Below are 27,094 nucleotides of genomic sequence, written 5' to 3' on the forward strand. Positions count from 1 at the left end.
CTCTCCCCTCTCTCCACTCTCCTCTCTTTCCTCTCTCCTCTCCCCTCTCCTCTACACTCTCTCCCCTCTCTCTCTTCTCTCCCATCTCTCCTCTCCACTCTCTCTTCTCTCCCCTCTCTCCTCTCTCTCTTCTCTCCTCTCTCCACTCTCCTCTCACCTCTCCCCTCTCCACTCACCTCTCTCTCCTCTCTCATCTCCACTCTCTCTTCTCTCCTCTCTCCCCTATCTCTTCTCTCCCCTCTCTCATCTCTCCACTCTATATTCTCTCCCCTCTCTCCTCTCCACTCTCTCTTCTCTCCCTCTCTCCTCTCCACTCTCTCTCCTCTCCCCTCTCCCTCTCCACTCTCTCCTCTCCCCTCTCCACTCTCTCTTCTCTCCCCTCTCTCCTCCACTCTCTCCTCTCTCCCTCTCCACTCTCTCTTCTCTCCCCTCTCTCCTCTCCACTCTCTCCCTCTCTCCTCTCCCCTCTCTCTTCTCTCCCATCTCCCTCTCCACTCTCTCTTCTTTCCCTCTCTCCTCTCCCCTCTCTCCACTCTCTCTTCTCTCCCCTCTCTCCACTCCTCTCTCCCCTCTCTCTTCTCTCCCCACTCTCTATTCTCTCCCTCTCTCCCTCTCCACTCTCTCTTCGCTCCCCTCTCCACTCTCTCCTCACCACTCTCTCCTCTCCACTCTCTCCTCTCCCCTCTCTCCTCTCCACTCTCTCTTCTCTCCTCTCCACTCTCTCTTCTCCCCTCTCTCCTCTCCCCTCTCTCTGCTCTCTCTTCTCTCCTCTCTTCACTCTCCTCTCTCCTCTCCCCTACTCTCCACTCTCCTCTCTCCCCTCCCTCCTCTCTCCACTCTCTATTCTCTCCCCTCTCTCCTCTCCACTCTCTCTTCTCTCCCCTCTCTCCTCTCCACTCTCTCCTCTCCCCTCTCTCCTCTCCACTCTCTCCTCTCTCCTCTACACTCTCTCTTCTCTCCCCTCTCTCCTCTCCACTCTCTCTTCTCTCCCCTCTCTCCTCTCCCTCTCTCTCTTCTCTCCCCTCTCTATCCTCTCCCCACTCTCCACTCTCTCTTCTATCCCCTCTCTCCTCTCTCCACTCTCCTCTCTCCCTCTCTCCCTCTCCCCCTCTCTCCTCTCTCCCCCTCTCTCATCTCTCCACTCTCTCTTCTCTCCCCTCTCTCATCTCCACTCTCTCCTCTCCCCTCTCCACTCTCTCCTCTCCAATCTCTCTTCTCTCCCTTCTCTCCTCTCCACTCTCTCCTCTCCCCTCTCTCCTCTCCACTCTCTCTTCTCTCCCCTCTCTCCTCTCCACTCTCTCCCCTCTCTCCTCTCCCCTCTCTCTCTTCTCTCCCATCTCTCCTCTCCACTCTCTCTTCTCTCCTCTCTCCCCTCTCTCCTCTCTCCACTCTCCTCTCTTTCCTCTCTCCTCTCCTCTCCCCACTCTCTATTCTCTCCCCTCTCTCCTCTCCACTCTAACTTCTCTCCCCTCTCTCCTCTCCACTCTCTCCCCTCTCTCCTCTCTCTCTTCTCTCCCATCTCTCCTATACACTCTCTCTTCTCTCCCCTCTCTCCTCTCTCTCTTCTCCCCCCTCTCTCCTCTCTCCACTCTCCTCTCTCTCCTCTCTCCTCTCCTCTCTCCCCTCTCTATTCTCTCCCCTCTCTCCTCTCCACTCTCTCTTCTCTCCCATCTCTCCTCTCCACTCTCTCTTCTCTCCCCTCTCTCCACTCTCTCTTCTCTCCCATCTCTCCTCTCCACTCTCTCTTCTCTCCCCTCTCTCCTCTCTCTCTTCTCTCTCCACTCTCCTCTCTCATCTCCACTCTCTCCTCTCTCTCTTCTCTCCCCTCTCTCATCTATCCACTCTCTCTCCTCTCCCCTCTCTCCTCTCCACTCTCTCCTCTCCCCTCTCCACTCTCTCTTCTCTCCCCTCTCTCCTCTCCACTCTGTCCTCTCTCCTCTCCACTCTCCACTCTCCTCTCTCTCCTCTCTCATCTCCACTCTCTCCTCTCCCCTCTCTCCTCTCTCTCTTCTCTCCCCTCTCTCATCTCTCCACTCTATATTCTCTCCCCTCTCTCCTCTACACTCTCTCTTCTCCCCCTCTCTCTCTCTCCACTCTCTCTCCCTCTCCCCTCTCCTCTCCACTCTCTCCCTCTCCCCTCTCCACTCTCTCTTCTCTCCCTCTCTCCTCTCCACTCTCTCCTCTCTCCTCTCCACTCTCTCTCCTCTCCACTCTCTCCCCTCCCCTCTCTCTCTTCTCTCCCATCTCTCCACTCCACTCTCTCTCCTCTCCCCTCTCTCCTCTCCACTCTCTCCTCTCCCCTCTCCACTCTCTCTTCTCTCCCCTCTCTCCTCTCCACTCTCTCCTCTCTCCTCTCCACTCTCTCTTCTCTCCCCTCTCTCCTCTCCACTCTCTCCCCTCTCTCCTCTCCCCTCTCTCTTCTCTCCCATCTCTCCTCTCCACTCTCTCTTCTTTCCCCTCTCTCCTCTCCCCTCTCTCCACTCTCTCTTCTCTCCCCTCTCTCCACTCTCCTCTCTCCCCTCTCTCTTCTCTCCCCACTCTCTATTCTCTCCCCTCTCTCCTCTCCACTCTCCTCTCTCCCCTCTCTCTTCTCTCCCCACTCTCTATTCTCTCCCCTCTCCTCTCCACTCTCTCTTCGCTCCCCTCTCCACTCTCTCCTCACCACTCTCTCCTCTCCACTCTCTCCCTCTCTCCTCTCTCCCTCTCCACTCTCTCTTCTCTCCCTCTCCACTCTCTCTTCTATCCCCTCTCCTCTCCCTCTCTCTGCTCTCTTCTCTCCTCTCTTCACTCTCCTCTCTCCTCTCCCCTCTCTCCACTCTCCTCTCTCCCCTCCCTCCTCTCTCCACTCTCTATTCTCTCCCTCTCTCCTCTCCACTCTCTCTTCTCTCCCCTCTCTCCTCTCCACTCTCTCTCTCCCCTCTCTCCTCTCCACTCTCTCCTCTACACTCTCTCTTCTCTCCCCTCTCTCCTCTCCACTCTCTCTTCTCTCCCCCTCTCTCCTCTCCCTCTCTCTCTCTCCCCCTCTCCCTCCCCCTCTCTCCACTCTCTCTTCTATCCCCTCTCTCCTCTCTCCACTCTCCTCTCTCTCTCCCCCTCCCCTCTCTCCCCTCTCTCTCTCCCCCCCTCTCTCCCTCTCCTCTCTCCACTCTCTCTTCTCTCCCTCTCTCATCTCCACTCTCTCCTCTCCCCTCTCCACTCTCTCCTCTCCAATCTCTCTTCTCTCCCTTCTCTCCTCTCCACTCTCTTCTCTCCCCTCTCTCCTCTCCACTCTCTCCCCTCTCTCATCTCCCCTCTCTCTCTTCTCTCCCCTCTCTCCTCTCTCTCTTCTCTCCCCTCTCTCATCTCTCCACTCTCTCTTCTCTCCCCTCTCTCCTCTCCACTCTCTCTCCTCCCCCCCTCTCCTCTCCCCTCTCTCCTCTCCACTCTCTCTTCTCTCCCCTCTCTCCACTCTCCTCTCTCTCCTCTCTCATCTCCACTCTCTCTTCTCTCCCCTCTCTCCTCTCTCTCTTCTCTCCCCTCTCTCATCTCTCCACTCTCTCTTCTCTCCCCTCTCTCCTCTCCACTCTCTCTCCTCTCCCCTCTCTCCTCTCCACTCTCTCCTCTCCCCTCTCCACTCTCTCTTCTCTCCCCCTCTCTCCTCTCCACTCTCTCCTCTCCCTCTCCACTCTCTCTTCTCCCCCTCTCTCTCCTCTCCACTCTCTCATCTGCCCTCTCTTTATTCCCATCTCTCCTCTCCACTCTCTCTTCTCTCCCCTCTCTCTCCTCTCTCTTCTCTCCCCTCTCTCCCCTCTCTCTCCTCTCCACTCTCTCTTCTCTCCCCTCTCTCCTCTCTCCCTCTCTCTCTCCCACTCTCCTCTCTTTCCTCTCTCCTCTCCCCTCTCCTCTCCCCACTCTCTATTCTCTCCCCTCTCTCCTCTCCACTCTCTCTTCTCTCCCCTCTCTCCTCTCCACTCTCTCCCCTCTCTCCTCTCTCTCTTCTCTCCCATCTCTCCTATACACTCTCTCTTCTCTCCCCTCTCTCCTCTCTCTCTTCTCCCCCCTCTCTCCTCTCTCCACTCTCCTCTCTCCCCTCTCTATTCTCTCCCCTCTCTCCTCTCCACTCTCTCTTCTCTCCCATCTCTCCTCTCCACTCTCTCTTCTCTCCCCTCTCTCCACTCTCTCTTCTCTCCCATCTCTCCTCTCCACTCTCTCTTTCTCTCCCCCTCTCTCTCTCTCTCCACTCTCCTCTCTCATCTCCACTCTCTCCTCTCTCTCTTCTCTCCCCTCTCTCATCTATCCACTCTCTCTCCTCTCCCCTCTCTCCTCTCCACTCTCTCCTCTCCCTCTCCACTCTCTTCTCTCCCCTCTCTCCTCTCCACTCTCTCCTCTCTCCTCTCGACTCTCCACTCTCTCTTCTCTCCCCTCTCCTCTCTCTCTTCTCTCCCTCTCTCATCTCTCCACTCTATATTCTCTCCCTCTCTCCTCTCCACTCTCTCTTCTCCCCCCTCTCTCCTCTCCACTCTCTCTCCTCTCCCTCTCTCCTCTCCACTCTCTCCTCTCCCCTCTCCACTCTCTCTTCTCTCCCCTCTCTCCTCTCCACTCTCTCCTCTCCACTCTCTCTTCTCTCCCCTCTCTCCTCTCCACTCTCTCCCCTCTCTCCTCTCCCCTCTCTCTCTTCTCTCCCATCTCTCCACTCCACTCTCTCTTCTCTCCCCTCTCTCTCTTCTCTCCTCTCTCCACTCTCCTCTCTTTCCTCTCCCCTCTCCTCTCACCCCTCTCTATTCTCTCCCCTCTCTCCTCTCCACTCTCTCTTCTCTCCCCTCTCTCCTCTCCACTCTCTCCCCTCTCTCCTCTCCCATCTTTCCTCTCCACTCTCTCTTCTCTCCCTCTCTCCTCTCTCTCTTCTCTCCCCTCTCCACTCTCCTCTCTCCTCTCCCCTCTCCTCTCTCCCCTCTCTATTCTCTCCCCTCTCCCTCTCCACCCTCTCTTCTCTCCCATCTCTCCTCTCCACTCTCTCTTCTCCCCCTCTCTATTCTCTCCCCTCTCTCCTCTCCACTCTCTCTTCTCTCCCATCTCTCCTCTCCACTCTCTCTTCTCTCCCCCTCTCTCTCTTCTCTCCCCTCTCTCATCTCTCCACTCTATATTCTCTCCCCTCTCTCCTCTCCACTCTCTCTCCTCTCCCATCTCTCCTCTCCACTCTCTCCTCTCCCCTCTCCACTCTCTCTTCTCTCCTCTCCACTCTCTCCTCTCCCCTCTCTATTCTCTCCCCTCTCTCCTCTCCACTCTCTCTTCTCTCCCATCTCTCCTCTCCACTCTCTCTTCTCTCCCCTCTCTCTCTTCTCTCCCCTCTCTCATCTCTCCACTCTATATTCTCTCCCCTCTCTCCTCTCCACTCTCTCTCCTCTCCCATCTCTCCTCTCCACTCTCTCCTCTCCCCTCTCCACTCTCTCTTCTCTCCCTCTCTCCTCTCCACACTCTCCTCTCCACTCTCTCTCTCTCCCCCTCTCTCCTCTCCACTCTCTCCTCTCCCCCTCTTCTTCTCTCCCATCTCTTCTCTCCACTCTCTCTCTCTCTCCCCTCCTCCTCTCTCTTCTTCTCCCCCTCTCTCCTCTCTCCACTCTCCTCTCTTTCCTCTCTCCTCTCCCCTCTCCTCTCTCCCCTCTCTATTCTCTCCCCCTCTCTCCTCCCCACTCTCTCTTCTCTCCCCTCTCTCCTCTCCACTCTCTCCCCTCTCTCCTCTCCCCTCTCTCTCTTCTCTCCCATCTCTCCTATCCACTCTCTCTTCTCTCCCCTCTCTCCTCTCTCTCCTCTCTCCCCTCTCTATTCTCTCCCTCTCTCCTCTCCACTCTCTCTTCTCTCCCATCTCTCCTCTCCACTCTCTCTTCTCTCCCCTCTCTCCTCTCTCTCTCTCTCCCTCTCTCTTCTCTCCCCTCTCTCATCTCTCCACTCTCCTCTCTCTCCTCTCTCATCTCCACTCTCTCTTCTCTCCCCTCTCTCTCTCTCTTCTCTCCCCTCTCTCATCTCTCCACTCTCTCTTCTCTCCCCTCTCTCCTCTCCACTCTCTCTCCTCTCCCCTCTCTCCTCTCCACTCTCTCCTCTCTCCCACTCTCCACTCTCCCTCTCCACTCTCTCTTCTCCCCTCTCTCCTCTCCACTCTCTCCTCTCTCCTCTCCACTCTCTCTTCTCTCCCCTCTCTCCTCTCCACTCTCTCCCCTCTCTCCTCTCCCCTCTCTCTCTTCTCTCCCATCTCTCCACTCCACTCTCTCTTCTCTCCCCTCTCTCTCTTCTCTCCTCTCTCCACTCTCCTCTCTTTCCTCTCCCCTCTCCTCTCACCCCTCTCTATTCTCTCCCCTCTCCTCTCCACTCTCTTCTCTCCCCTCTCTCCTCTCCACTCTCTCCCCTCTCTCCTCTCCCATCTTTCCTCTCCACTCTCTCTTCTCCCCCTCTCCACTCTCCTCTCTCTCCCTCCCCTCTCCTCTCTCCCCTCTCTATTCTCTCCCCTCTCTCCTCTCCACCCTCTCTTCTCTCCCATCTCTCCTCTCCACTCTCTCCTCTCTCCTCTCCACTCTCCTCTCTCATCTCCACTCTCTCTTCTCTCCCCTCTCTCCTCTCTCTCTTCTCTCCCCTCTCTCATCTCTCCACTCTATATTCTCTCCCCTCTCTCCTCTCCACTCTCTCTTCTCCCCCCTCTCTCCTCTCCACTCTCTCTCCTCTCCCCTCTCTCCTCTCCACTCTCTCCTCTCCCCTCTCCACTCTCTCTTCTCTCCCCTCTCTCCTCTCCACTCTCTCCTCTCTCCTCTCCACTCTCTCTTCTCTCCCCTCTCTCCTCTCCACTCTCTCCCCTCTCCTCTCCCCTCTCTCTCTTCTCTCCCATCTCTCCACTCCACTCTCTCTTCTCTCCCCTCTCTCTCTTCTCTCCTCTCTCCACTCTCCTCTCTTTCCTCTCCCCTCTCCTCTCACCCCTCTCTATTCTCTCCCCTCTCTCCTCTCCACTCTCACTTCTCTCCCCTCTCTCCTCTCCACTCTCTCCCCTCTCTCCTCTCCCATCTTTCCTCTCCTCTCTCTCCTCTCCCCTCTCCACTCTCCTCTCTCCTCTCCCCTCTCCTCTCTCCCCTCTCTATTCTCTCCCCTCTCTCCTCTCCACCCTCTCTTCTCTCCCATCTCTCCTCTCCACTCTCTCTTCTCTCCCCTCTCTATTCTCTCCCCTCTCTCCTCTCCACTCTCTCTTCTCTCCCATCTCTCCTCTCCACTCTCTCTTCTCTCCCCTCTCTCTCTTCTCTCCCCTCTCTCATCTCTCCACTCTATATTCTCTCCCCTCTCTCCTCTCCACTCTCTCTCCTCTCCCATCTCTCCTCTCCACTCTCTCCTCTCCCCTCTCCACTCTCTCTTCTCTCCCCTCTCTCCTCTCCACTCTCTCCTCTCCCCTCTCTATTCTCTCCCCTCTCTCCTCTCCACTCTCTCTTCTCTCCCATCTCTCCTCTCCACTCTCTCTTCTCTCCCCTCTCTCTCTTCTCTCCCCTCTCTCATCTCTCCACTCTATATTCTCTCCCCTCTCTCCTCTCCACTCTCTCTCCTCTCCCATCTCTCCTCTCCACTCTCTCCTCTCCCCTCTCCACTCTCTCTTCTCCCCCTCTCTCCTCTCCACTCTCTCCTCTCCACTCTCTCTTCTCTCCCCTCTCTCCTCTCCACTCTCTCCTCTCCCCTCTCTCTCTTCTCTCCCATCTCTTCTCTCCACTCTCTCTTCTCTCCCCTCTCTCCTCTCTCTCTTCTCTCCCCTCTCTCCTCTCTCCACTCTCCTCTCTTTCCTCTCTCCTCTCCCCTCTCCTCTCTCCCCTCTCTATTCTCTCCCCTCTCTCCTCCCCACTCTCTCTTCTCTCCCCTCTCTCCTCTCCACTCTCTCCCCTCTCTCCTCTCCCCTCTCTCTCTTCTCTCCCATCTCTCCTATCCACTCTCTCTTCTCTCCCCTCTCTCCTCTCTCTCCTCTCTCCCCTCTCTATTCTCTCCCCTCTCTCCTCTCCACTCTCTCTTCTCTCCCATCTCTCCTCTCCACTCTCTCTTCTCTCCCCTCTCTCCTCTCTCTTCTCTCTCCTCTCTCTCTTCTCTCCCCTCTCTCATCTCTCCACTCTCCTCTCTCTCCTCTCTCATCTCCACTCTCTCTTCTCTCCCCTCTCTCCTCTCTCTCTTCTCTCCCCTCTCTCATCTCTCCACTCTCTCTTCTCTCCCCTCTCTCCTCTCCACTCTCTCTCCTCTCCCCTCTCTCCTCTCCACTCTCTCCTCTCCCCTCTCCACTCTCTCTTCTCTCCCCTCTCTCCTCTCCACTCTCTCCTCTCTCCTCTCCACTCTCTCTTCTCTCCCCTCTCTCCTCTCCACTCTCTCATCTGCCCTCTCTCTTTATTCCCATCTCTCCTCTCCACTCTCTCTTCTCTCCCCTCTCTCTCCTCTCTCTTCTCTCCCCTCTCTCCCCTCTCTCTTCTCTCCCCTCTCTCCTCTCTCCTCTCTCTCCTCTCTCCCCTCTCTCTTCTCTCCCCTCTCTCCTCTCTCCCATCTCTCTTCTCTCCCCTCTCTCTCCTCTCTCCACTCTCTCTTCTCTCTCCACTCTCTCTCCTCTCCCATCTCTCTTCTCTCCCCTCTCTCTCCTCTTCCCTATCTCTTCTCTCCCATCTCTCTCCTCTCTCCACTCTCTCTTCTCTCCCCTTTCTCTCCTCTCTCTACTCTCTCTTCTCTCCCCTCTCTCTCCTCTCCCCTCTCTCCTCTCTCCACTCTCTCTTCTCTCCCCTCTCTCTCCTCTCCCCTCTCTCTTCTCTCCCCTCTCTCTCCTCTCTCTACTCTCTCTTCTCTCCCCTCTCTCTTCTCTCCCCTCTCTCTCCTCTCTCCACTCTCTCTTCTCTCTCCCCTCTCTCCTTTCTCCCCTCTCTCTCATCTATCTCCTCTCTCTTCTCTCTCCTTTCTCCCCTCTCTCTCATCTATCTCCTCTCTCTCCTCTCTCCACTCTCTCTTCTCTCTCCTCTCTCTCCTTTCTCCCCTCTCTTTCATCTTTCTCCTCTCTCCCCTCTACCTTCTCTCTCCTCTTTCCCATCTCTCCCCTATCTTCCCCCTCTCTCTCCTCTCTTCCCTCTCTCCTCTCTCCCCTCTCTCTCCTCTCTCCCCTCTCTTCCCTCTCCCTCCCCTCTCTTCCCTCTCTCTCTCCTCTCTCCCCTCTCTTCCCTCTCTCTCTTCTCTCTTCCAGGGCCATATCAGGAGTGAAAGTATGTAAGCTGAACAGCAGTTCACACCTGGGGATGGAGAGCACCAGAGAGAGAGAGAGAAAGAGACTATTGCACTTGTTTTGGCAATGTAAACACATGTTTCTCATGCCAATAAAGCCCTTTGAATTGAATTTAGAGATAGAAAGAGAGTAAGAGAGAGAAGAAGGGAGGGGGTTAAGGGGGCTCTTTCGGGAAGGTGCCCTGTCTCCAGGCGCAGAGTGAGGCTGTTTAAATTCTACAGGTATTGCAAGGTTGCTATCTATTTCAGATCAACAGCGTGGGTCAGGGTTCAGGACTGCCAGAGTTTCCCCAATCCTCCCAAGGCCCCTGATTGACAGCAATCAGCATCTTTTCGGCATCACTCGGGGAACAAAGTGAGAGTCAAGACAGCGGGTGATTTCATCTGTCATTTTTAATTATCCAAATGATATTCACAGACAAAACCTTTCGCCATCCGTCAGGGCATCACATTACCATAGACAATGTTTGTTTAAAGACTGGCCTATAAAATCTAACAATTATGAATGCAGACAAGCTCTTGCTATTGACTGCATAAATAATAAGCCCCCTGTTTTTTCTCTCCCTGTCCGAATTCCCATTGCTAATGAAGAGGTGGGTCTGGGCATGGGGGCCGCATAGGAAGTATAGAGGAGGGCTGGTAATCAGAATGCCTGGCTCAACGTTCGACATTGACCTTCTCCTCAAGATTCTAGCATGAGGTCAGGTCAGACTGCCACAAGAGCCATGGTGAAATAGAGCTGAAATAACACCTTGTTCTGTGCCGGAGTGTGTGTGTGTGTGTGTGTGTGTGTGTGTGTGTGTGTGTGTGTGTGTGTGTGTGTGTGTGTGTGTGTGTGTGTGTGTGTGTGTGTGTGTGTGTGTGTGTGTGTGTGTGTGTGTGTGTGTGTGTGTGTGTGTGTGTGTGTGTGTGAGTATGCAAATTACCTATCTTTAGTCTACTATCTTTAGTCTTCTGTTACATTTTCCAAACCATAAAAACATGACAAAGTACTCATAAAAGCCAAAAAAGTACTAATAAAGCCAAATAAAGTATTTATAAAATCCATACAAAGTACTAAAAAAAGGCAAATAAAGTATTTATAAAAGCCATGTAAAGTACTTATAAAAGCCTTATAGAGTATTTATAAAAGCCGTTTAAAGTATTTATAAAAGCCTTGTAAAAAACTTATGAAAGCCTTATAGGACATATAATGTATTTTCATCTATCTTATTGGCGACCTGTGAGAAATGTCACTTAGCAGACACAGATGGGTAAAAGCTAATACATGTACGCTGCTCACCACTGTATCACCAACACACCTGTCTTCATATGACACCTGTCTTCATATTACACTTGTATTCATATGACACCTGTCTTCATATGACACCTGTACCCAGCACACACCTGTCTTCATATGACACCTGTCTTCATATGACACCTGTACCCAGAGCACACACCTGTCTTCATATGACACCTGTCTTCATATGACACCTGTACCCAGCACACACCTGTCTTTATATGACACCTGTCTTCATATGACACCTGTACCCAGCACACACCTGTCTTCATATGACACCTGTCTTCATATGACACCTGTACCCAGCACACACCTGTCTTCATATGACACCTGTACCCAGCACACACCTGTCTTCATATGACACCTGTACCCAGCACACACCTGTCTTCATATGACACCTGTACCCAGCACACACCTGTCTTCATATGACACCTGCACCCAGCACACACCTGTCTTCATATGACACCTGTCTTCATATGACACCTGTACCCAGCACACACCTGTCTTCATATGACACCTGTCTTCATATGACACCTGTACCCAGAGCACACACCTGTCTTCATATGACACCTGTCTTCATATGACACCTGTACCCAGCACACACCTGTCTTTATATGACACCTGTCTTCATATGACACCTGTACCCAGAGCACACACACCTGTCTTCATATGACACCTGTACCCAGCACACACCTGTCTTCATATGACACTTGTATTCATATGACACCTGTCTTCATATGACACCTGTACCCAGAGCACACACCTGTCTTCATATGACATCTGTACCCAGCACACACCTGTCTTCATATGACACCTGTCTTCATATGACACCTGTACCCAGCACACACCTGTCTTCATATGACACCCGTCTTCATATGACACCTGTACCCAGAGCACACACCTGTCTTCATATGACACCTGTCTTCATATGACACCTGTACCCAGAGCACACACCTGTCTTCATATGACACCTGTACCCAGCACACACCTGTCTTCATATGACACCTGTCTTCATATGACACCTGTACCCAGCACACACCTGTCTTCATATGACACCTGTCTTCATATGACACCTGTCTTCCTAAGACACCTGCACTGTGCATCCACCATGCACCTGCTGACATCTGTACATCAATAACAACTGTGCCTGTCTGCCTTCCCGTTCTAACCCAGACTCCATAGACCTCAGAGCACATCCGCAGCCAGCCAGCCAGGGCCGGGCCTATCACTGTCTCTACCTGCACCTCAATGACTACTCTGACACATTGGGCAGTCAGCCTCTCACTTTTCCCCAAATGACTACGTAAATCACACTAAAATGTTTTCATCAACTTGAAATATTTTAAATGGAGAGAACATGCTAAATGTGTTCAGTGGACAGACAATCTGTCTGTCTGTCTGCCTGCCTGCCTGCCTGTCTGCCTGTCTGTCTGTCTGTCTGTCTGTCTGTCTGTCTGTCTGTCTGTCTGTCTGTCTGTCTGTCTGTCTGTCTGTCTGTCTGCCTGCCTGCCTTTCTGTCAGAGGCCCATCCAGATGCAGCATTGACATGAGCTTCGGTGGTTGGGGACAAGCCGGAGAGCTAGGCTGGATTGGGCTCACTGAGTTTGTGCATGTATGGGTGTGTGTGTGTGTGTGTGTGTGTGTGTGTGTGTGTGTGTGTGTGTGTGTGTGTGTGTGTGTGTGTGTGTGTGTGTGTGTGTGTGTGTGTGTGTGTGTGTGTGTGTGTGTGTGTGTGTGTGAGTGCGTGCGTGCGGGCGTGCGTGCGTGCATGCGTGTGTGTGCGTGCGTGCGTGTGTGTGTGAGAGAGTATGTAAATTTCCCTCCCATTATGTTATGCAAGGTAGTGAACCACAGCAAGAAGGGTTCTGACATGTTTGCTTTCAACAGCACATTAGTAAACAAAAGGATAACTATCAAGTATGGGAGACAGCGGCTTTCAACGAGGAGAGATAAAAGCTTGGAGTGTTGACCCTTTACAGTGCAGAGAGAGAGTGAAACATCAGACCTGCCTTTCTACCAACAGACAGTACTATACGTGGATTTCTGAAAAATACTTTTTTTTGCACTGATAAATACATCCATGGCAGATAAAAATCCATGCAATTTGTGTATGGTTGGTTGACATGGCAATTTGACAAAAATCACAAAATAATGTACTTTTATCGTAAACTGATCATGACTAAAGCATTGTTACACAGCTGTGCCATGGCCACCTGCAATTAAAGTGAAATGAATGCCTAAATGAATGCCTAAATGAATGCCTAAATGAATGCCTAAATGAATGCCTAAATGAATGCCTATGGCTCAGACCCTGGTGGCCTACAAATAGACAACAACAGAGTCTTTATATGACAAAGTAGCAAGTAGAGACGGTCTGTACTGCAGTCTTAGTTAACATTGGTAGTGCTGGGGATAGAATGAATGGTGCTACCTCTAGGACTGCTCCCACCATAGATAAGCAGTATAGGTCTATACTGCAGTCTTAGTTAACATTGGTAGTGCTGGGGATAGAATGAATGGTGCTACCTCTAGGACTGCTCCCACCATAGATAAGCAGTATAGGTCTATACTGCAGTCTTAGTTAACATTGGTAGTGCTGGGGATAGAATGAATGGTGCTACCTCTAGGACTGCTCCCACCATAGATAAGCAGTATAGGTCTATACTGCAGTCTTAGTTAACATTGGTAGTGCTGGGGATAGAATGAATGGTGCTACCTCTAGGACTGCTCCCACCATAGATAAGCAGTATAGGTCTGTACTGCAGTCTTAGTTAACATTGGTAGTGCTGGGGATAGAATGAATGGTCCTACCTCTAGGACTGCTCCCACCATAGATAAGCAGTATAGGTCTATACTGCAGTCTTAGTTAACATTGGTAGTGCTGGGGATAGAATGAATGGTGCTACCTCTAGGACTGCTCCCACCATAGATAAGCAGTATAGGTCTATACTGCAGTCTTAGTTAACATTGGTAGTGCTGGGGATAGAATGAATGGTCCTACCTCTAGGACTGCTCCCACCATAGATAAGCAGTATAGGTCTATACTGCAGTCTTAGTTAACATTGGTAGTGCTGGGGATAGAATGAATGGTGCTACCTCTAGGACTGCTCCCACCATAGATAAGCAGTATAGGTCTATACTGCAGTCTTAGTTAACATTGGTAGTGATGGGGATAGAATGAATGGTGCTACCTCTAGGACTGCTCCCACCATAGATAAGCAGTATAGGTCTGTACTGCAGTCTTAGTTAACATTGGTAGTGCTGGGGATAGAATGAATGGTCCTACCTCTAGGACTGCTCCCACCATAGATAAGCAGTATAGGTCTGTACTGCAGTCTTAGTTAACATTGGTAGTGCTGGGGATAGAATGAATGGTGCTACCTCTAGGACTGCTCCCACCATAGATAAGCAGTATAGGTCTATACTGCAGTCTTAGTTAACATTGGTAGTGCTGGGGATAGAATGAATGGTGCTACCTCTAGGACTGCTCCCACCATAGATAAGCAGTATAGGTCTATACTGCAGTCTTAGTTAACATTGGTAGTGCTGGGGATAGAATGAATGGTGCTACCTCTAGGACTGCTCCCACCATAGATAAGCAGTATAGGTCTATACTGCAGTCTTAGTTAACATTGGTAGTGCTGGGGATAGAATGAATGGTCCTACCTCTAGGACTGCTCCCACCATAGATAAGCAGTATAGGTCTATACTGCAGTCTTAGTTAACATTGGTAGTGCTGGGGATAGAATGAATGGTGCTACCTCTAGGACTGCTCCCACCATAGATAAGCAGTATAGGTCTATACTGCAGTCTTAGTTAACATTGGTAGTGCTGGGGATAGAATGAATGGTGCTACCTCTAGGACTGCTCCCACCATAGATAAGCAGTATAGGTCTATACTGCAGTCTTAGTTAACATTGGTAGTGCTGGGGATAGAATGAATGGTGCTACCTCTAGGACTGCTCCCACCATAGATAAGCAGTATAGGTCTGTACTGCAGTCTTAGTTAACATTGGTAGTGCTGGGGATAGAATGAATGGTCCTACCTCTAGGACTGCTCCCACCATAGATAAGCAGTATAGGTCTATACTGCAGTCTTAGTTAACATTGGTAGTGCTGGGGATAGAATGAATGGTGCTACCTCTAGGACTGCTCCCACCATAGATAAGCAGTATAGGTCTGTACTGCAGTCTTAGTTAACATTGGTAGTGCTGGGGATAGAATGAATGGTGCTACCTCTAGGACTGCTCCCACCATAGATAAGCAGTATAGGTCTATACTGCAGTCTTAGTTAACATTGGTAGTGCTGGGGATAGAATGAATGGTGCTACCTCTAGGACTGCTCCCACCATAGATAAGCAGTATAGGTCTGTACTGCAGTCTTAGTTAACATTGGTAGTGCTGGGGATAGAATGAATGGTGCTACCTCTAGGACTGCTCCCACCATAGATAAGCAGTATAGGTCTATACTGCAGTCTTAGTTAACATTGGTAGTGCTGGGGATAGAATGAATGGTGCTACCTCTAGGACTGCTCCCACCATAGATAAGCAGTATAGGTCTATACTGCAGTCTTAGTTAACATTGGTAGTGCTGGGGATAGAATGAATGGTCCTACCTCTAGGACTGCTCCCACCATAGATAAGCAGTATAGGTCTATACTGCAGTCTTAGTTAACATTGGTAGTGCTGGGGATAGAATGAATGGTCCTACCTCTAGGACTGCTCCCACCATAGATAAGCAGTATAGGTCTATACTGCAGTCTTAGTTAACATTGGTAGTGCTGGGGATAGAATGAATGGTGCTACCTCTAGGACTGCTCCCACCATAGATAAGCAGTATAGGTCTATACTGCAGTCTTAGTTAACATTGGTAGTGCTGGGGATAGAATGAATGGTGCTACCTCTAGGACTGCTCCCACCATAGATAAGCAGTATAGGTCTATACTGCAGTCTTAGTTAACATTGGTAGTGCTGGGGATAGAATGAATGGTGCTACCTCTAGGACTGCTCCCACCATAGATAAGCAGTATAGGTCTGTACTGCAGTCTTAGTTAACATTGGTAGTGCTGGGGATAGAATGAATGGTGCTACCTCTAGGACTGCTCCCACCATAGATAAGCAGTATAGGTCTATACTGCAGTCTTAGTTAACATTGGTAGTGCTGGGGATAGAATGAATGGTGCTACCTCTAGGACTGCTCCCACCATAGATAAGCAGTATAGGTCTATACTGCAGTCTTAGTTAACATTGGTAGTGCTGGGGATAGAATGAATGGTGCTACCTCTAGGACTGCTCCCACCATAGATAAGCAGTATAGGTCTGTACTGCAGTCTTAGTTAACATTGGTAGTGCTGGGGATAGAATGAATGGTGCTACCTCTAGGACTGCTCCCACCATAGATAAGCAGTATAGGTCTGTACTGCAGTCTTAGTTAACATTGGTAGTGCTGGGGATAGAATGAATGGTGCTACCTCTAGGACTGCTCCCACCATAGATAAGCAGTATAGGTCTATACTGCAGTCTTAGTTAACATTGGTAGTGCTGGGGATAGAATGAATGGTGCTACCTCTAGGACTGCTCCCACCATAGATAAGCAGTATAGGTCTGTACTGCAGTCTTAGTTAACATTGGTAGTGCTGGGGATAGAATGAATGGTGCTACCTCTAGGACTGCTCCCACCATAGATAAGCAGTATAGGTCTATACTGCAGTCTTAGTTAACATTGGTAGTGCTGGGGATAGAATGAATGGTCCTACCTCTAGGACTGCTCCCACCATAGATAAGCAGTATAGGTCTATACTGCAGTCTTAGTTAACATTGGTAGTGCTGGGGATAGAATGAATGGTCCTACCTCTAGGACTGCTCCCACCATAGATAAGCAGTATAGGTCTATACTGCAGTCTTAGTTAACATTGGTAGTGCTGGGGATAGAATGAATGGTCCTACCTCTAGGACTGCTCCCACCATAGATAAGCAGTATAGGTCTATACTGCAGTCTTAGTTAACATTGGTAGTGCTGGGGATAGAATGAATGGTGCTACCTCTAGGACTGCTCCCACCATAGATAAGCAGTATAGGTCTGTACTGCAGTCTTAGTTAACATTGGTAGTGCTGGGGATAGAATGAATGGTCCTACCTCTAGGACTGCTCCCACCATAGATAAGCAGTATAGGTCTGTACTGCAGTCTTAGTTAACATTGGTAGTGATGGGGATAGAATGAATGGTGCTACCTCTAGGACTGCTCCCACCATAGATAAGCAGTATAGGTCTATACTGCAGTCTTAGTTAACATTGGTAGTGCTGGGGATAGAATGAATGGTGCTACCTCTAGGACTGCTCCCACCATAGATAAGCAGTATACCTCTGGCTTTATCCCTTCCCATCAAGAGGAACAATGGGTCGCACTGGGAGGCGGAGGAGAGAATAGTGGAGGGGAGGAGGGGAGAAGAGTGGAGATCCTGGATCTGTCTGTGGCACTGGGAGGAGGAGAGAATAGTGGAGGGGAGGAGGGGAGGGGAGTGGAGATCCTGGATCTGTCTGTGGCACTGGGAGGAGGAGAGAATAGTGGAGGGGAGGAGGGGAGAAGAGTGGAGATCCTGGATCTGTCTGTGGCACTGGGAGGAGGAGAGAATAGTGGAGGGGAGGAGGGGAGAAGAGTGGAGATCCTGGATCTGTCTGTGGCACTGGGAGGAGGAGGAGAGAATAGTGGAGGGGAGGAGGGGAGGGGAGAAGAGTGGAGATCCTGGATCTGTCTGTGGCACTGGGAGGAGGAGGAGAGAATAGTGGAGTGGAGGAGGGGAGTGGAGATCCTGGATCTGTCTGTGGCACTGGGAGGAGGAGGAGAGAATAGTGGAGGGGAGGAGGGGAGTGGAGATCCTGGATCTGTCTGTGGGAGGAGGAGAAAAATGTCTCCATTCTCCTCTAAGTAGGCCTGCAAACCAGAACTGTTGTCACCAACTGCTCAACAACCACAGAGGCATAGAGCCATGATGCCAATTTTTTTACCGACCACAAATCAACCTGCGATTACAACTTGTGACAGCTGCCCACAGACGGGCCTCAAACACACAGCCCCGGCTCCTCCTTGATGTTATGCAAATGTAAACAGCTGTCATTTCTAAAGTAGACGTCCTTCTCTGCTTCCGCTGGTGTGGAGATTGAAGGGGTTTGAGAACCAAGGGCTTTTTGAAAAAGAGCGCCATTATCACACAAGTCTGACTCGCTGAAAACAACAAATGCTACAAAGCTAAACAAACAAAGAGCGAGAGAAAATACAACCGCAGAAGAGAAGCCAAGATGAAATATGTGTGTGTGGGACCTTTAAGATGTGTGGCATATGAAGGTGTGTTGGGTGTCCTGTCCCCCTTGCGCTCCACAGGTGCTGACAGAAGCTGGGAGTCTTTCTACTCTTCACAATAGCCTTTCTGTAATTAGTCTGGCTGTCACTCCGCTCTGCCTCACATGCTGTTGATTCTCTATCATTTAAAAATACATCAAACACTGCTTCTTTTAATAACTCCCAACAAAGAGCCATTTTGCATATAGAGTACACAAAGCATTACGTTTCTGCATGTATGCCCTCATGTCCTTTAAAGAAGTGAGAGTGCTACTACCCACAATCAATGATGATCACTGCTTCAAAAGAGAGTCAATTCTTCACATTCCGTCACACACTATTTGGAAGCCTGGAACAGACAACAGAGCAGACAACAAGAGAGACAGATCTATTTCATCCCAGGAGGGATGTGATATGACATTTGAAATGTCTTTATTCTTTAGAACTTCTGTGAGTGTAATGTTTACTGTTCCTTTTTATTGTTAATTTTACTTTTGTTTATTATCTACTTATCTACTTCACTTGCATTGGCAATGTTAACATATGTTTCCCAAGCCAATAAAGTCCCTTGAATGTAATTGAATTGAGAGAGAGAGAGAGAGAGAGAGAGAGAGAGAGAGAGAGAGAGAGAAAGAGAGAGAGAGAGAGAGAAAGAGGGAGAGAGGGAGAGAGAAAGAGAGAGAGAGAGAGGGAGAGAGAGAGAGAGAGGGAGTAGAGAAAGAGAGAGAGAGAGAGAGGGAGAGAGAGAGATAGAGAGAGGGAGGGAGAGAGAGAGAGAGAGAGAGAGAGAGAGAGAGAGAGAGAGAGAGAGAGAGAGAGAAAGAGGGAGAGAGAGGGAAAGAGGGAGAGAGAGAGGGAGAGAGGGAGAGAGAGAGAGAGAGAGAGAAAGAGGGGGAGAGAGGGAGAGAGAGAGGGAGAGAGAGAGGGAAAGAGGGAGAGAGGAAGAGAGAGAGGGAGAGAGGGAGAGAGAGAGAGAGAGAGAGGGAGAGAGAGGGAAAGAGGGAGAGAGGGAGAGAGAGAGGAAGAGAGAGAGAGAGAGAGAGAGAGGAGAGAGAGAGGGAGAGAGAGAGAGAGAGAGAGAGAGAGGGAGAGAGAGGGAGAGAGAGGGAAAGAGGGAGAGAGGGAGAGAGAGAGAGAGAGAGGAAGAGAGAGAGAGAGAGAGAGAGAGAGAGAGAGAGAGAGAGAGAGAAGCATCCACCCACCCTCTACCGCCTGACTCTGTCCCACACCAGACATTTGTCCTTCAATGGCAGCTGGTCCTTTTATCATGCTTTATCAAAGTAACCCATATTTAAATAATATATCTAATGCAAAAATATTACAGGTCAGTGATATAAATGCTATTATTTAGTGTGGCGAGAGATTTCTTACACCGACCACCCAAGTCGATCAACCCATTGCGGTTAATGACCTTAACACCCAGGGCTCCCTCTAGGTTACAGGTAAAAACATGTACCTTAACACACAGGGCTCCCTCTAGGTTACAGGTAAAAACATGCAGCTTAACACACAGGGCTCCCTCTAGGTTACAGGTAAAAACATGCACCTTAACACACAGGGCTCCCTCTAGGTTACAGGTAAAAACATGTACCTTAACACACAGGGCTCCCTCTAGGTTACAGGTAAAAACATGCACCTTAACACACAGGGCTCCCTCTAGGTTACAGGTAAAAACATGTACCTTAACACACAGGGCTTCCTCTAGGTTACAGGTAAAAACATGCACCTTAACACACAGGGCTCCCTCTCGGTTACAGGTAAAAACATGTACCTTAACACACACGCTCTCTCTAGGTTACAGGTAAAAACATGCACCTTAACACACAGGGCTCCCTCTAGGTTACAGGTAAAAACATGCACCTTAACACCCAGGGCTCCCTCTAGGTTACAGGTAAAAACATGCACCTTAACACACAGGGCTCCCTCTAGGTTACAGGTAAAAACATGCAGCTTAACACACAGGGCTCCCTCTAGGTTACAGGTAAAAACATGCACCTTAACACACAGGGCTCCCTCTAGGTTACAGGTAAAAACATGTACCTTAACACACAGGGCTCCCTCTAGGTTACAGGTAAAAACATGCACCCTAACCCAGCCTTCTATAGCTACACACACCTTCCATCAACAAGCTTAAGCTCTACCCTCCCGATTAGTCCCTGTGGGTCTGTCTATCTGTTTTGACAGCATGACTATGGAGCTACTGTAGCTACTGTGAATAGTTTCCATTTGTTACCAGAGTGAAAAAATATAGTTAAAAAAATAATCCACGGCAGCAATTGCACCCAATGTCCTCTGTAACATCTGAATGTGAGTGATGTGACACAGGGGTGAAAAAAACAAAAGGCTTACTTCCACCAGGAAGACAGGGGCAGCTGCCAACCTCTGCTGAACTCCGCATATTAAATCAGTTCATTGATTATCTGGGTTGACAAAACTCGTGGTAAACGTATTCAATGTATTTTGGCGTGAAAAGAAAAAGGCCACAGAAGCGTTGTTTGAATGCAGCCCCGTTCCCAGGTCAACTGGTTCAGTCAAAGACGCGTGCATCACAAAGCGGCCATGGGAGCGGCGAGCTGGGGACCAGGATACAATGAGAGGGAACTGCCTGAGCTCCCCAGAGCTCTTAACCCGGCCCCATTCTCACACACACAGGGCAGTATTAATCCTGTGTCACATGACTAGGTCCAGACAGGAGGCAGGCACAGTGCCGGGGGACATTTACACTCACTCTGTCAGATGAAACAGCAACCCAACCCAGCGCAGTGGTGCTAGGGCTGTCACTGTTCCTACTGCTCTGACAGGCATGCCTCCTGGTAATAGACATGTAGGGCACAGGTGTCCTTCTCAACCAGACAAATGGGTCATAGCTGAATATATTTGATTTATCATTGTAATAACTGTTATTGTCATGTACTTTTCTGTTACTACATAGACGGTGTAAGTAAATACATGCTGAAACAGGGCTGTAAAAAAGTCTTAACATTTCACAAATTTCTTAAATAAAGTGGTTACACATTCTTTAATGTACATTTTTTGTGATATCCAATTGGTAGTTACAGTCTTGTCCAATCGCTGCAACTCCCCTACGGACTCAGGAGAGGCGAAGGTTGAGAGTCATGCGTCCTCCGAAACAGGACCCTCCCAAGCCACACTGATTCTTGATACACTGATCGTTTAACCCAGAAGCCAGCCGCACCAATGTGTCAGAAGAAACACTGTCCAGCTGGTGACCATAGTCAGCTTGCAGGCGCCCAGCCCTCCACAAGGAGTCACTAGAGCATGCTGGGACAAGGAAATCCCGGCAGGCCAAACCATTCCATAACCTGGACGAGGCTGGTCCAATTGTGCCCCACCTTATGGATCTCCTGGTCGAACCCGGGTCTGTAGTGACGCCTCAAGTAGTGATCGCTGCGCCACTCGGGAGGCCTGATTACACATTCTACTGTATAAGTGTTTGAACAGTTTCGACTGTTGTCATTGCAATATTTTGAGTTATGTAGAATTGTAAGGGAGAAAAGATCAAAGGTCCTGCTAGTGCTTCTTATTGAGTCTGGTTTTGATTAGGCAGAGCCATACTCGCTCAGAGTAATGAGGACTGGTTAGGCCCTGAGTGGCAAGACAGGCAGGTAGTGTAGGGCAGAGAGGAGCTCATCAAACCATCCTCTTTATTAGCACTATCAAACCCAGTCTAATCTGTCTAAAATTAGTCGCTGTGCTCAACAAGTAATGACTGCCTTGCATTCATTATTAGTTCATTTTCTCCAAATCAATCACCATCCGTGCATGCTTTTCTAAATGTCATCCTAAAACTTTTCACAATCAATTAAGCAGAAGATTAATGGGGACAATTTGCTAGGAACAAGTCCTTCCTTGAAAAGGCCACGCCCCGACAGACTTCCAGCCTGCTATTGATGTTAATTATATATTTCCGCTTTCTTGTCAGACACTTAACCTGTCGCAGGGAAAGTGTTCGCTTATCATGAGTGGGGGCTGCTGCCGTGACGCTGCGTCACAGTAACATGGACAACCCAGTTCAGTGACGTTTTCAAATGAAGGCTAGTCAGTGGGTGACCGTTGCGAGTTTCAATTCAATTCAATACAACTTTATTCATACCCTCAGATGCAATAAAAAAATGCATAGCCAGATTACAAATATCAACATCCTACAAATACAGTATCACAGACATCAGATGCCGTTTCTGTCATTTAAATCAATATTGAAATCAAGGTTGTTCGCTGCATTTATTTACCATACCGGAAACATCTTCCTCCCTCCTCTTTCTTTCTAACTCACTAAACCTGGGGATCTTAAGTAAATGCAGGAAGATGTCACTTTCAATTCAGTCCGTGTTTAATAGGGAACAGACCTGCTGCATATGGCTGTCACTGTGTTCTCAGGGGACGTCAGGTGACAGCGTCTCTGCTGCAACCTCTTTGTATTTGTGTTCACTTCCTGCATGAGAACCCACTATTCACAATATGAGGCTGGGAGGGAGCAGCACACTGGATAAGACATGTGACCTGAAGGACATTTTTATATATATTTTATCAATAAACATAAGCAATATAATGAGCTACTGCAATTTCTGTGTGCCTATTTGAATAAAATGCATTGAATAACATGATATGGATACTGTAGCAATCCAGGTTAAAATGTAGATTACGAGAAAAACTAAGATAGATAGATGATCTACAACTCCTGACAGTCAGCATGGTTACCAGCTTACACTTTTTTATATCAGATGTAGTATCAAATTATGTTTCTTGCTTTACTGATTCAAAGCAAACCTTTGGGCTTACAGTTGAAGTCAGACATTTACATACACCTTAGACAAAAACATTTAAACTCAGTTTTCACAATTCCTGACATTTCATCCTTTAGCCAATTTGCCACAACTTTGGAAGTATGCTTGGGGTCATTGTCCATCTGGAAGAACCATTTGCGACCAAGCTTTAACCTCCTGAAAGATGTCTTGAGATGTGGCTTCAATATATCCACATACTTTTCCTCCTCATGATGCCATCTATTTTGGGAAGTGCACCAGTCTCTCCTGCAGCAAAGCACCCCCACAACATGATGCTGCCACCCCTGTGCTTCACGGTTGGGATGGTGTTCTTCGGTTTGCAAGCCTCCCCCTTTTTCCTCCAAACATAACAATGGTCATTATGGCCAAACAGTTCTATTTTTGTTTCATCAGACCAGAGGACATTTCTCCAAAAAGTACGACCTTAGTCCCCATGTGCAGTTGCAAACCATAGTCTGGCTTTTTTATGGAAGTTTTGGAGCAGAGGCTTCTTCCTTGCTGAGCAGGCTTTCAGGTTATGTCGATATAGGACTCGTTTTACTGTGGATAGTTAATTTTGTACCTGATTCCTCCAGCATCTTCACAGGGTCCTTTGTTCTGGGATTGATTTGCAATTTTTTCACCAAAGTACGTTCATCTCTAGGAGACGCATCTCCTTCCTGAGCGGTATGACGACTGTGTGGTCCCATGGTGTTTATACTTGCACACTATTGTTTGTACAGATGAACGTGGTACCTTCGGGCATTTGAAAATTGCTCCCAAGGATAAACCAGACTTGTGGACGTCTACAATTTTTTCTCTGAGTTCTTGGCTGATTTCTTTAGATTTTCCCATGATGTCAAGCAAAGAGGCACTGAGTTTGAAGGTTGGACTTGGAATGCATCCACAGTTACACCTCCAATTGACTCAAACGATGTCAATTAGCCTATCAGAATCTTCTAAAGCCATGACATCATTTTCTGGAATTTTCCAAGCTGTTTAAAGGCACAGTCAACTTAGTGTATGTAAACTTCTGACCCACTGGAATTGTGATACAGTGAATTATAAGTGAAATAATCTGTCTGTAAACAATTGTTGGAAGAATGACTTGTGTCATGCACAAAGTAGATGTCCTAACCGACTTGCCAACACTATAGTTTGTTAACAAGACATTTGTGGAGTGGTTGAAAAACGAGTTTGAATGACTCCAACCTAAGTGTATGTAAACTTCCGACTTCAACTGTATGTACAGAGATAAGCAGCACTAAAAAGCAGCAATAAAAAGATAAATGATAAATACCCTCAGGACTAACACGGTTAACCATGATCCTAGTTTCCTCATTCCATTTAATAATTCAACTTTACTGCAATAAAAATACATCAAATAAGGTACAGACTAGATTACATAAGAAACTAAAATGTGAATATGTCATTACTGAGTATTAGGTATATCATAAATATTAAGCATGGATTTCCCAAATGCAACGCTTTTATGGATGAAACATTTCTGTATGCTATAAAAGATTGTATGTTCAAGAAATGCTAAAAGTTCAAAACTTTATCCTGTGTGTCTCAGTTGGTTTTGTAAGAGCATGGCACCAGCAATGCCAAGGTTGTTGGTTCAATTCCCAGAGGGATCACATACACATATAAATGGACTGTTTTCACTCACTGTACTGTATGTCGCTTTGGATAAAAGCTTTTCCTTAGTGTCAGGTCCTTTGAATCATTTTGTTGGTCCATGAAGTAAAGAAAGATATCAACAGAAGTCAGTAATAAACCGTGTGAATAGTCTGGGGAGTTGAGTTACTATGCTGTTAGGGTTTTCTAAAGTCCCTGGCTTTCCAGATATCAGGAGGGAATAAGCAGAACATCTGGGAATCCTCAAACCACAGGAAATCACCAGAATATTGTAACCCTAGTAACTGTGCTATAGAGTTAATACCAGGTCTGTTAGATGGGGTGATGGTGCATGTGGGACAGGACAGGTGTGTTCTCATCTCATCCTACCTGCAATATGTGGCTCCCGAGGTGTGGCTCGAAGATCTCTGAGGCTACCGCACTGGGAGTCCTCCTTCGCTGATCTCCTATAGCTGCACACACACAATAGAACAGAAAAGACAGAGCCACAGTGAGACAGACAGACTGGGCAGGCATGAGACACACACACACACTATCAAGCATGCACAGACACACACACCAGGGCTGCACAATTAATCAAATTCACATCAAAATCATAATACTAACATGTGCAATATCCATATCGGAAGAGATCCATATCGCATCCAATATTTTGAAACGCATCTAAACCACATGAAACGTCCGTTTTTATAGTTTGATAAAAAAATGTATCCTCTTGCGGCAGCTTCCCACACACAACAAGCCCCGCCCCCTGTCACTCAAGCTGCACAGTTCCTCGTCCTTGCTGTTGGATTCCCTATAAGTTTACATGCTGTTCAAATGCAGTCAATCAATTCTTCCAAACAACAATAATGCTGCTTTCAACTTAATACAAATCATTCTATGTCTATGATTAACACAGTTCACCCAAGTGTTTTGATCTATATCGCAATCGCATCATAAATTGCAAATAACACAACATTTCAGCACATATTGTGGAGCCCTAACACACACACACACACACACACACACACACACACACACACACACACACACACACACACACACACACACACACACACACACACACACACACACACACACACACACACACACACTGGGTGGGCGGAGGTAAGACTGACTGGGTTTGTATGCACATATACCACTGTGTAATACATAAAAGTAGCTGGAGAGGCAAGCAACAGACATAGTATTAATATACAGTGAAGTACACACGCAAATACACAAATACATTGTGAAAAATGTTGCTCGGGTAAGAACCAATAGCAAACAGCTAAACAGCTGTAATGATAAAACAGCTGACATCATCGACGTCAAGCGTTCACTATGATAACTCTATAGTAATAAGTACTGTAGCAAAGCTAACCAAAGGGCTCAACTCAAACAGTACAAGGCTATTATCAAATGCAACCAGCTTGCATATTCAATGATTCGCTGACTGGTACAAAGTCTTATTTCAAAATGAGGGATTCCATCATTCCATTGATTCAGCCTCAGAGCAGACGAACCAGAAGACTGTGCCCTTAGGGCATTTTGTCAAGACGCCGAGCTTAAAAAGTAGGGAGATGCACCGTGCTACCCGTTACTGTTAACAAATAGCCTGCGGTACATTCAAACTTAACAGACCCTGTCCCACCAGAGCTCATTATGGGGAATTTTATAACAAAGTGCTCTGTACATCATTTTCAGAGCTTAGCCAGGCGTTGGGGTAATGTTGCCGAATTAAGGGCAATTAATGATGTAATATAAACATTGAAAGGCCATTAAAGACCCTCAAAGAGCAGGAGCAAACAGGCCTCCTCGGGGAAGAAGCTAGGGGAGCAGGTTAGAGTCAGAGGCCAGGTCCCGGGTGGATGTGAGGGGGGTACAGATTGCACAATGAGGGGCCTCTGTCCTTCACTGCATTCCGTGTTCTAGGCCAGACATGGTAATCACACTTCTCCCCCTCCAGTTATGCTGTAAGCATTTATCCCTTTCCCCTCCCTGAGGAGTGGGGCCAATGCCAAACAATATGTACTGGATACATACACACACAAATACACACACACACACAAATAATCATACAGGCATACACACACACCGGCACGCACACAGACTGTACTCTGGCATGGTAGGGGAGGATACAAACAAGACATGAAGCATTGGCAGGCAGAACAACTCTGACCAAACAGTTCCAGAACCCGGACAGACAGACGTACAGACAGACACAGCAGGGGGAGCTAGAACCCAGTCCACCTCTAGGAGCCCTAGACTGTGGCCTCACACACACACACACGCACGCACGCACGCACGCACACACACACACACACACACACACACACACACACACACACACACACACACACACACACACACACACACACACACACACACACACACACACACACACACACACACACACACACACACACACACACACACACACACACTATGACCCAGCATAGATCCACTTCCCAGCACTCACACACCTGACCATCCGTTGGTTCATACAGGCAGTTCATGTAGAACAGAGCAGAAATATCACAGATCAAAGTACACTTGACCAACTTCAATTATCATCTTTATATCCTGGCCGACAGAGTGGAGGAAATCATTATTTAACCTCTACAATGGTCCTCATCATTACTCTCCCTAGCTAAAAGAGCCCTGGCATATAAGTGACAGATTGCTCTTGGGGATCTTTTGAAAACTGGAAAGTATATGTGGTTAATATTTTATAATAAAGATGTAAAAATGTTAAACTGGAACCATTGGGGGAGGACTGTGGCCACCTTGAAGCCCCTCTTCCTGCCAACAGCTCCTTCACAGTT

General features: G+C 48.6%; 1 protein-coding gene across 1 annotated transcript in view; it reads right to left on the reverse strand.

Moving 5' to 3' along the window:
• The window catches only part of LOC135527157 (neuronal PAS domain-containing protein 3-like), a 435,357-nt gene that overhangs the window by 305,029 nt on the left and 103,234 nt on the right, over nucleotides 1-27,094 (reverse strand). Inside the window, exon 4 of the mRNA XM_064955797.1 lies at nucleotides 24,654-24,736. Within this exon, the coding sequence (XP_064811869.1) occupies nucleotides 24,654-24,736 (83 nt within the window). The remainder of the gene's footprint in view (nucleotides 1-24,653; nucleotides 24,737-27,094) is intronic.

The sequence above is a fragment of the Oncorhynchus masou genome, chromosome 32 (assembly GCF_036934945.1).
Source record: "Oncorhynchus masou masou isolate Uvic2021 chromosome 32, UVic_Omas_1.1, whole genome shotgun sequence".
Taxonomy (NCBI): Eukaryota; Metazoa; Chordata; class Actinopteri; order Salmoniformes; family Salmonidae; genus Oncorhynchus; species Oncorhynchus masou.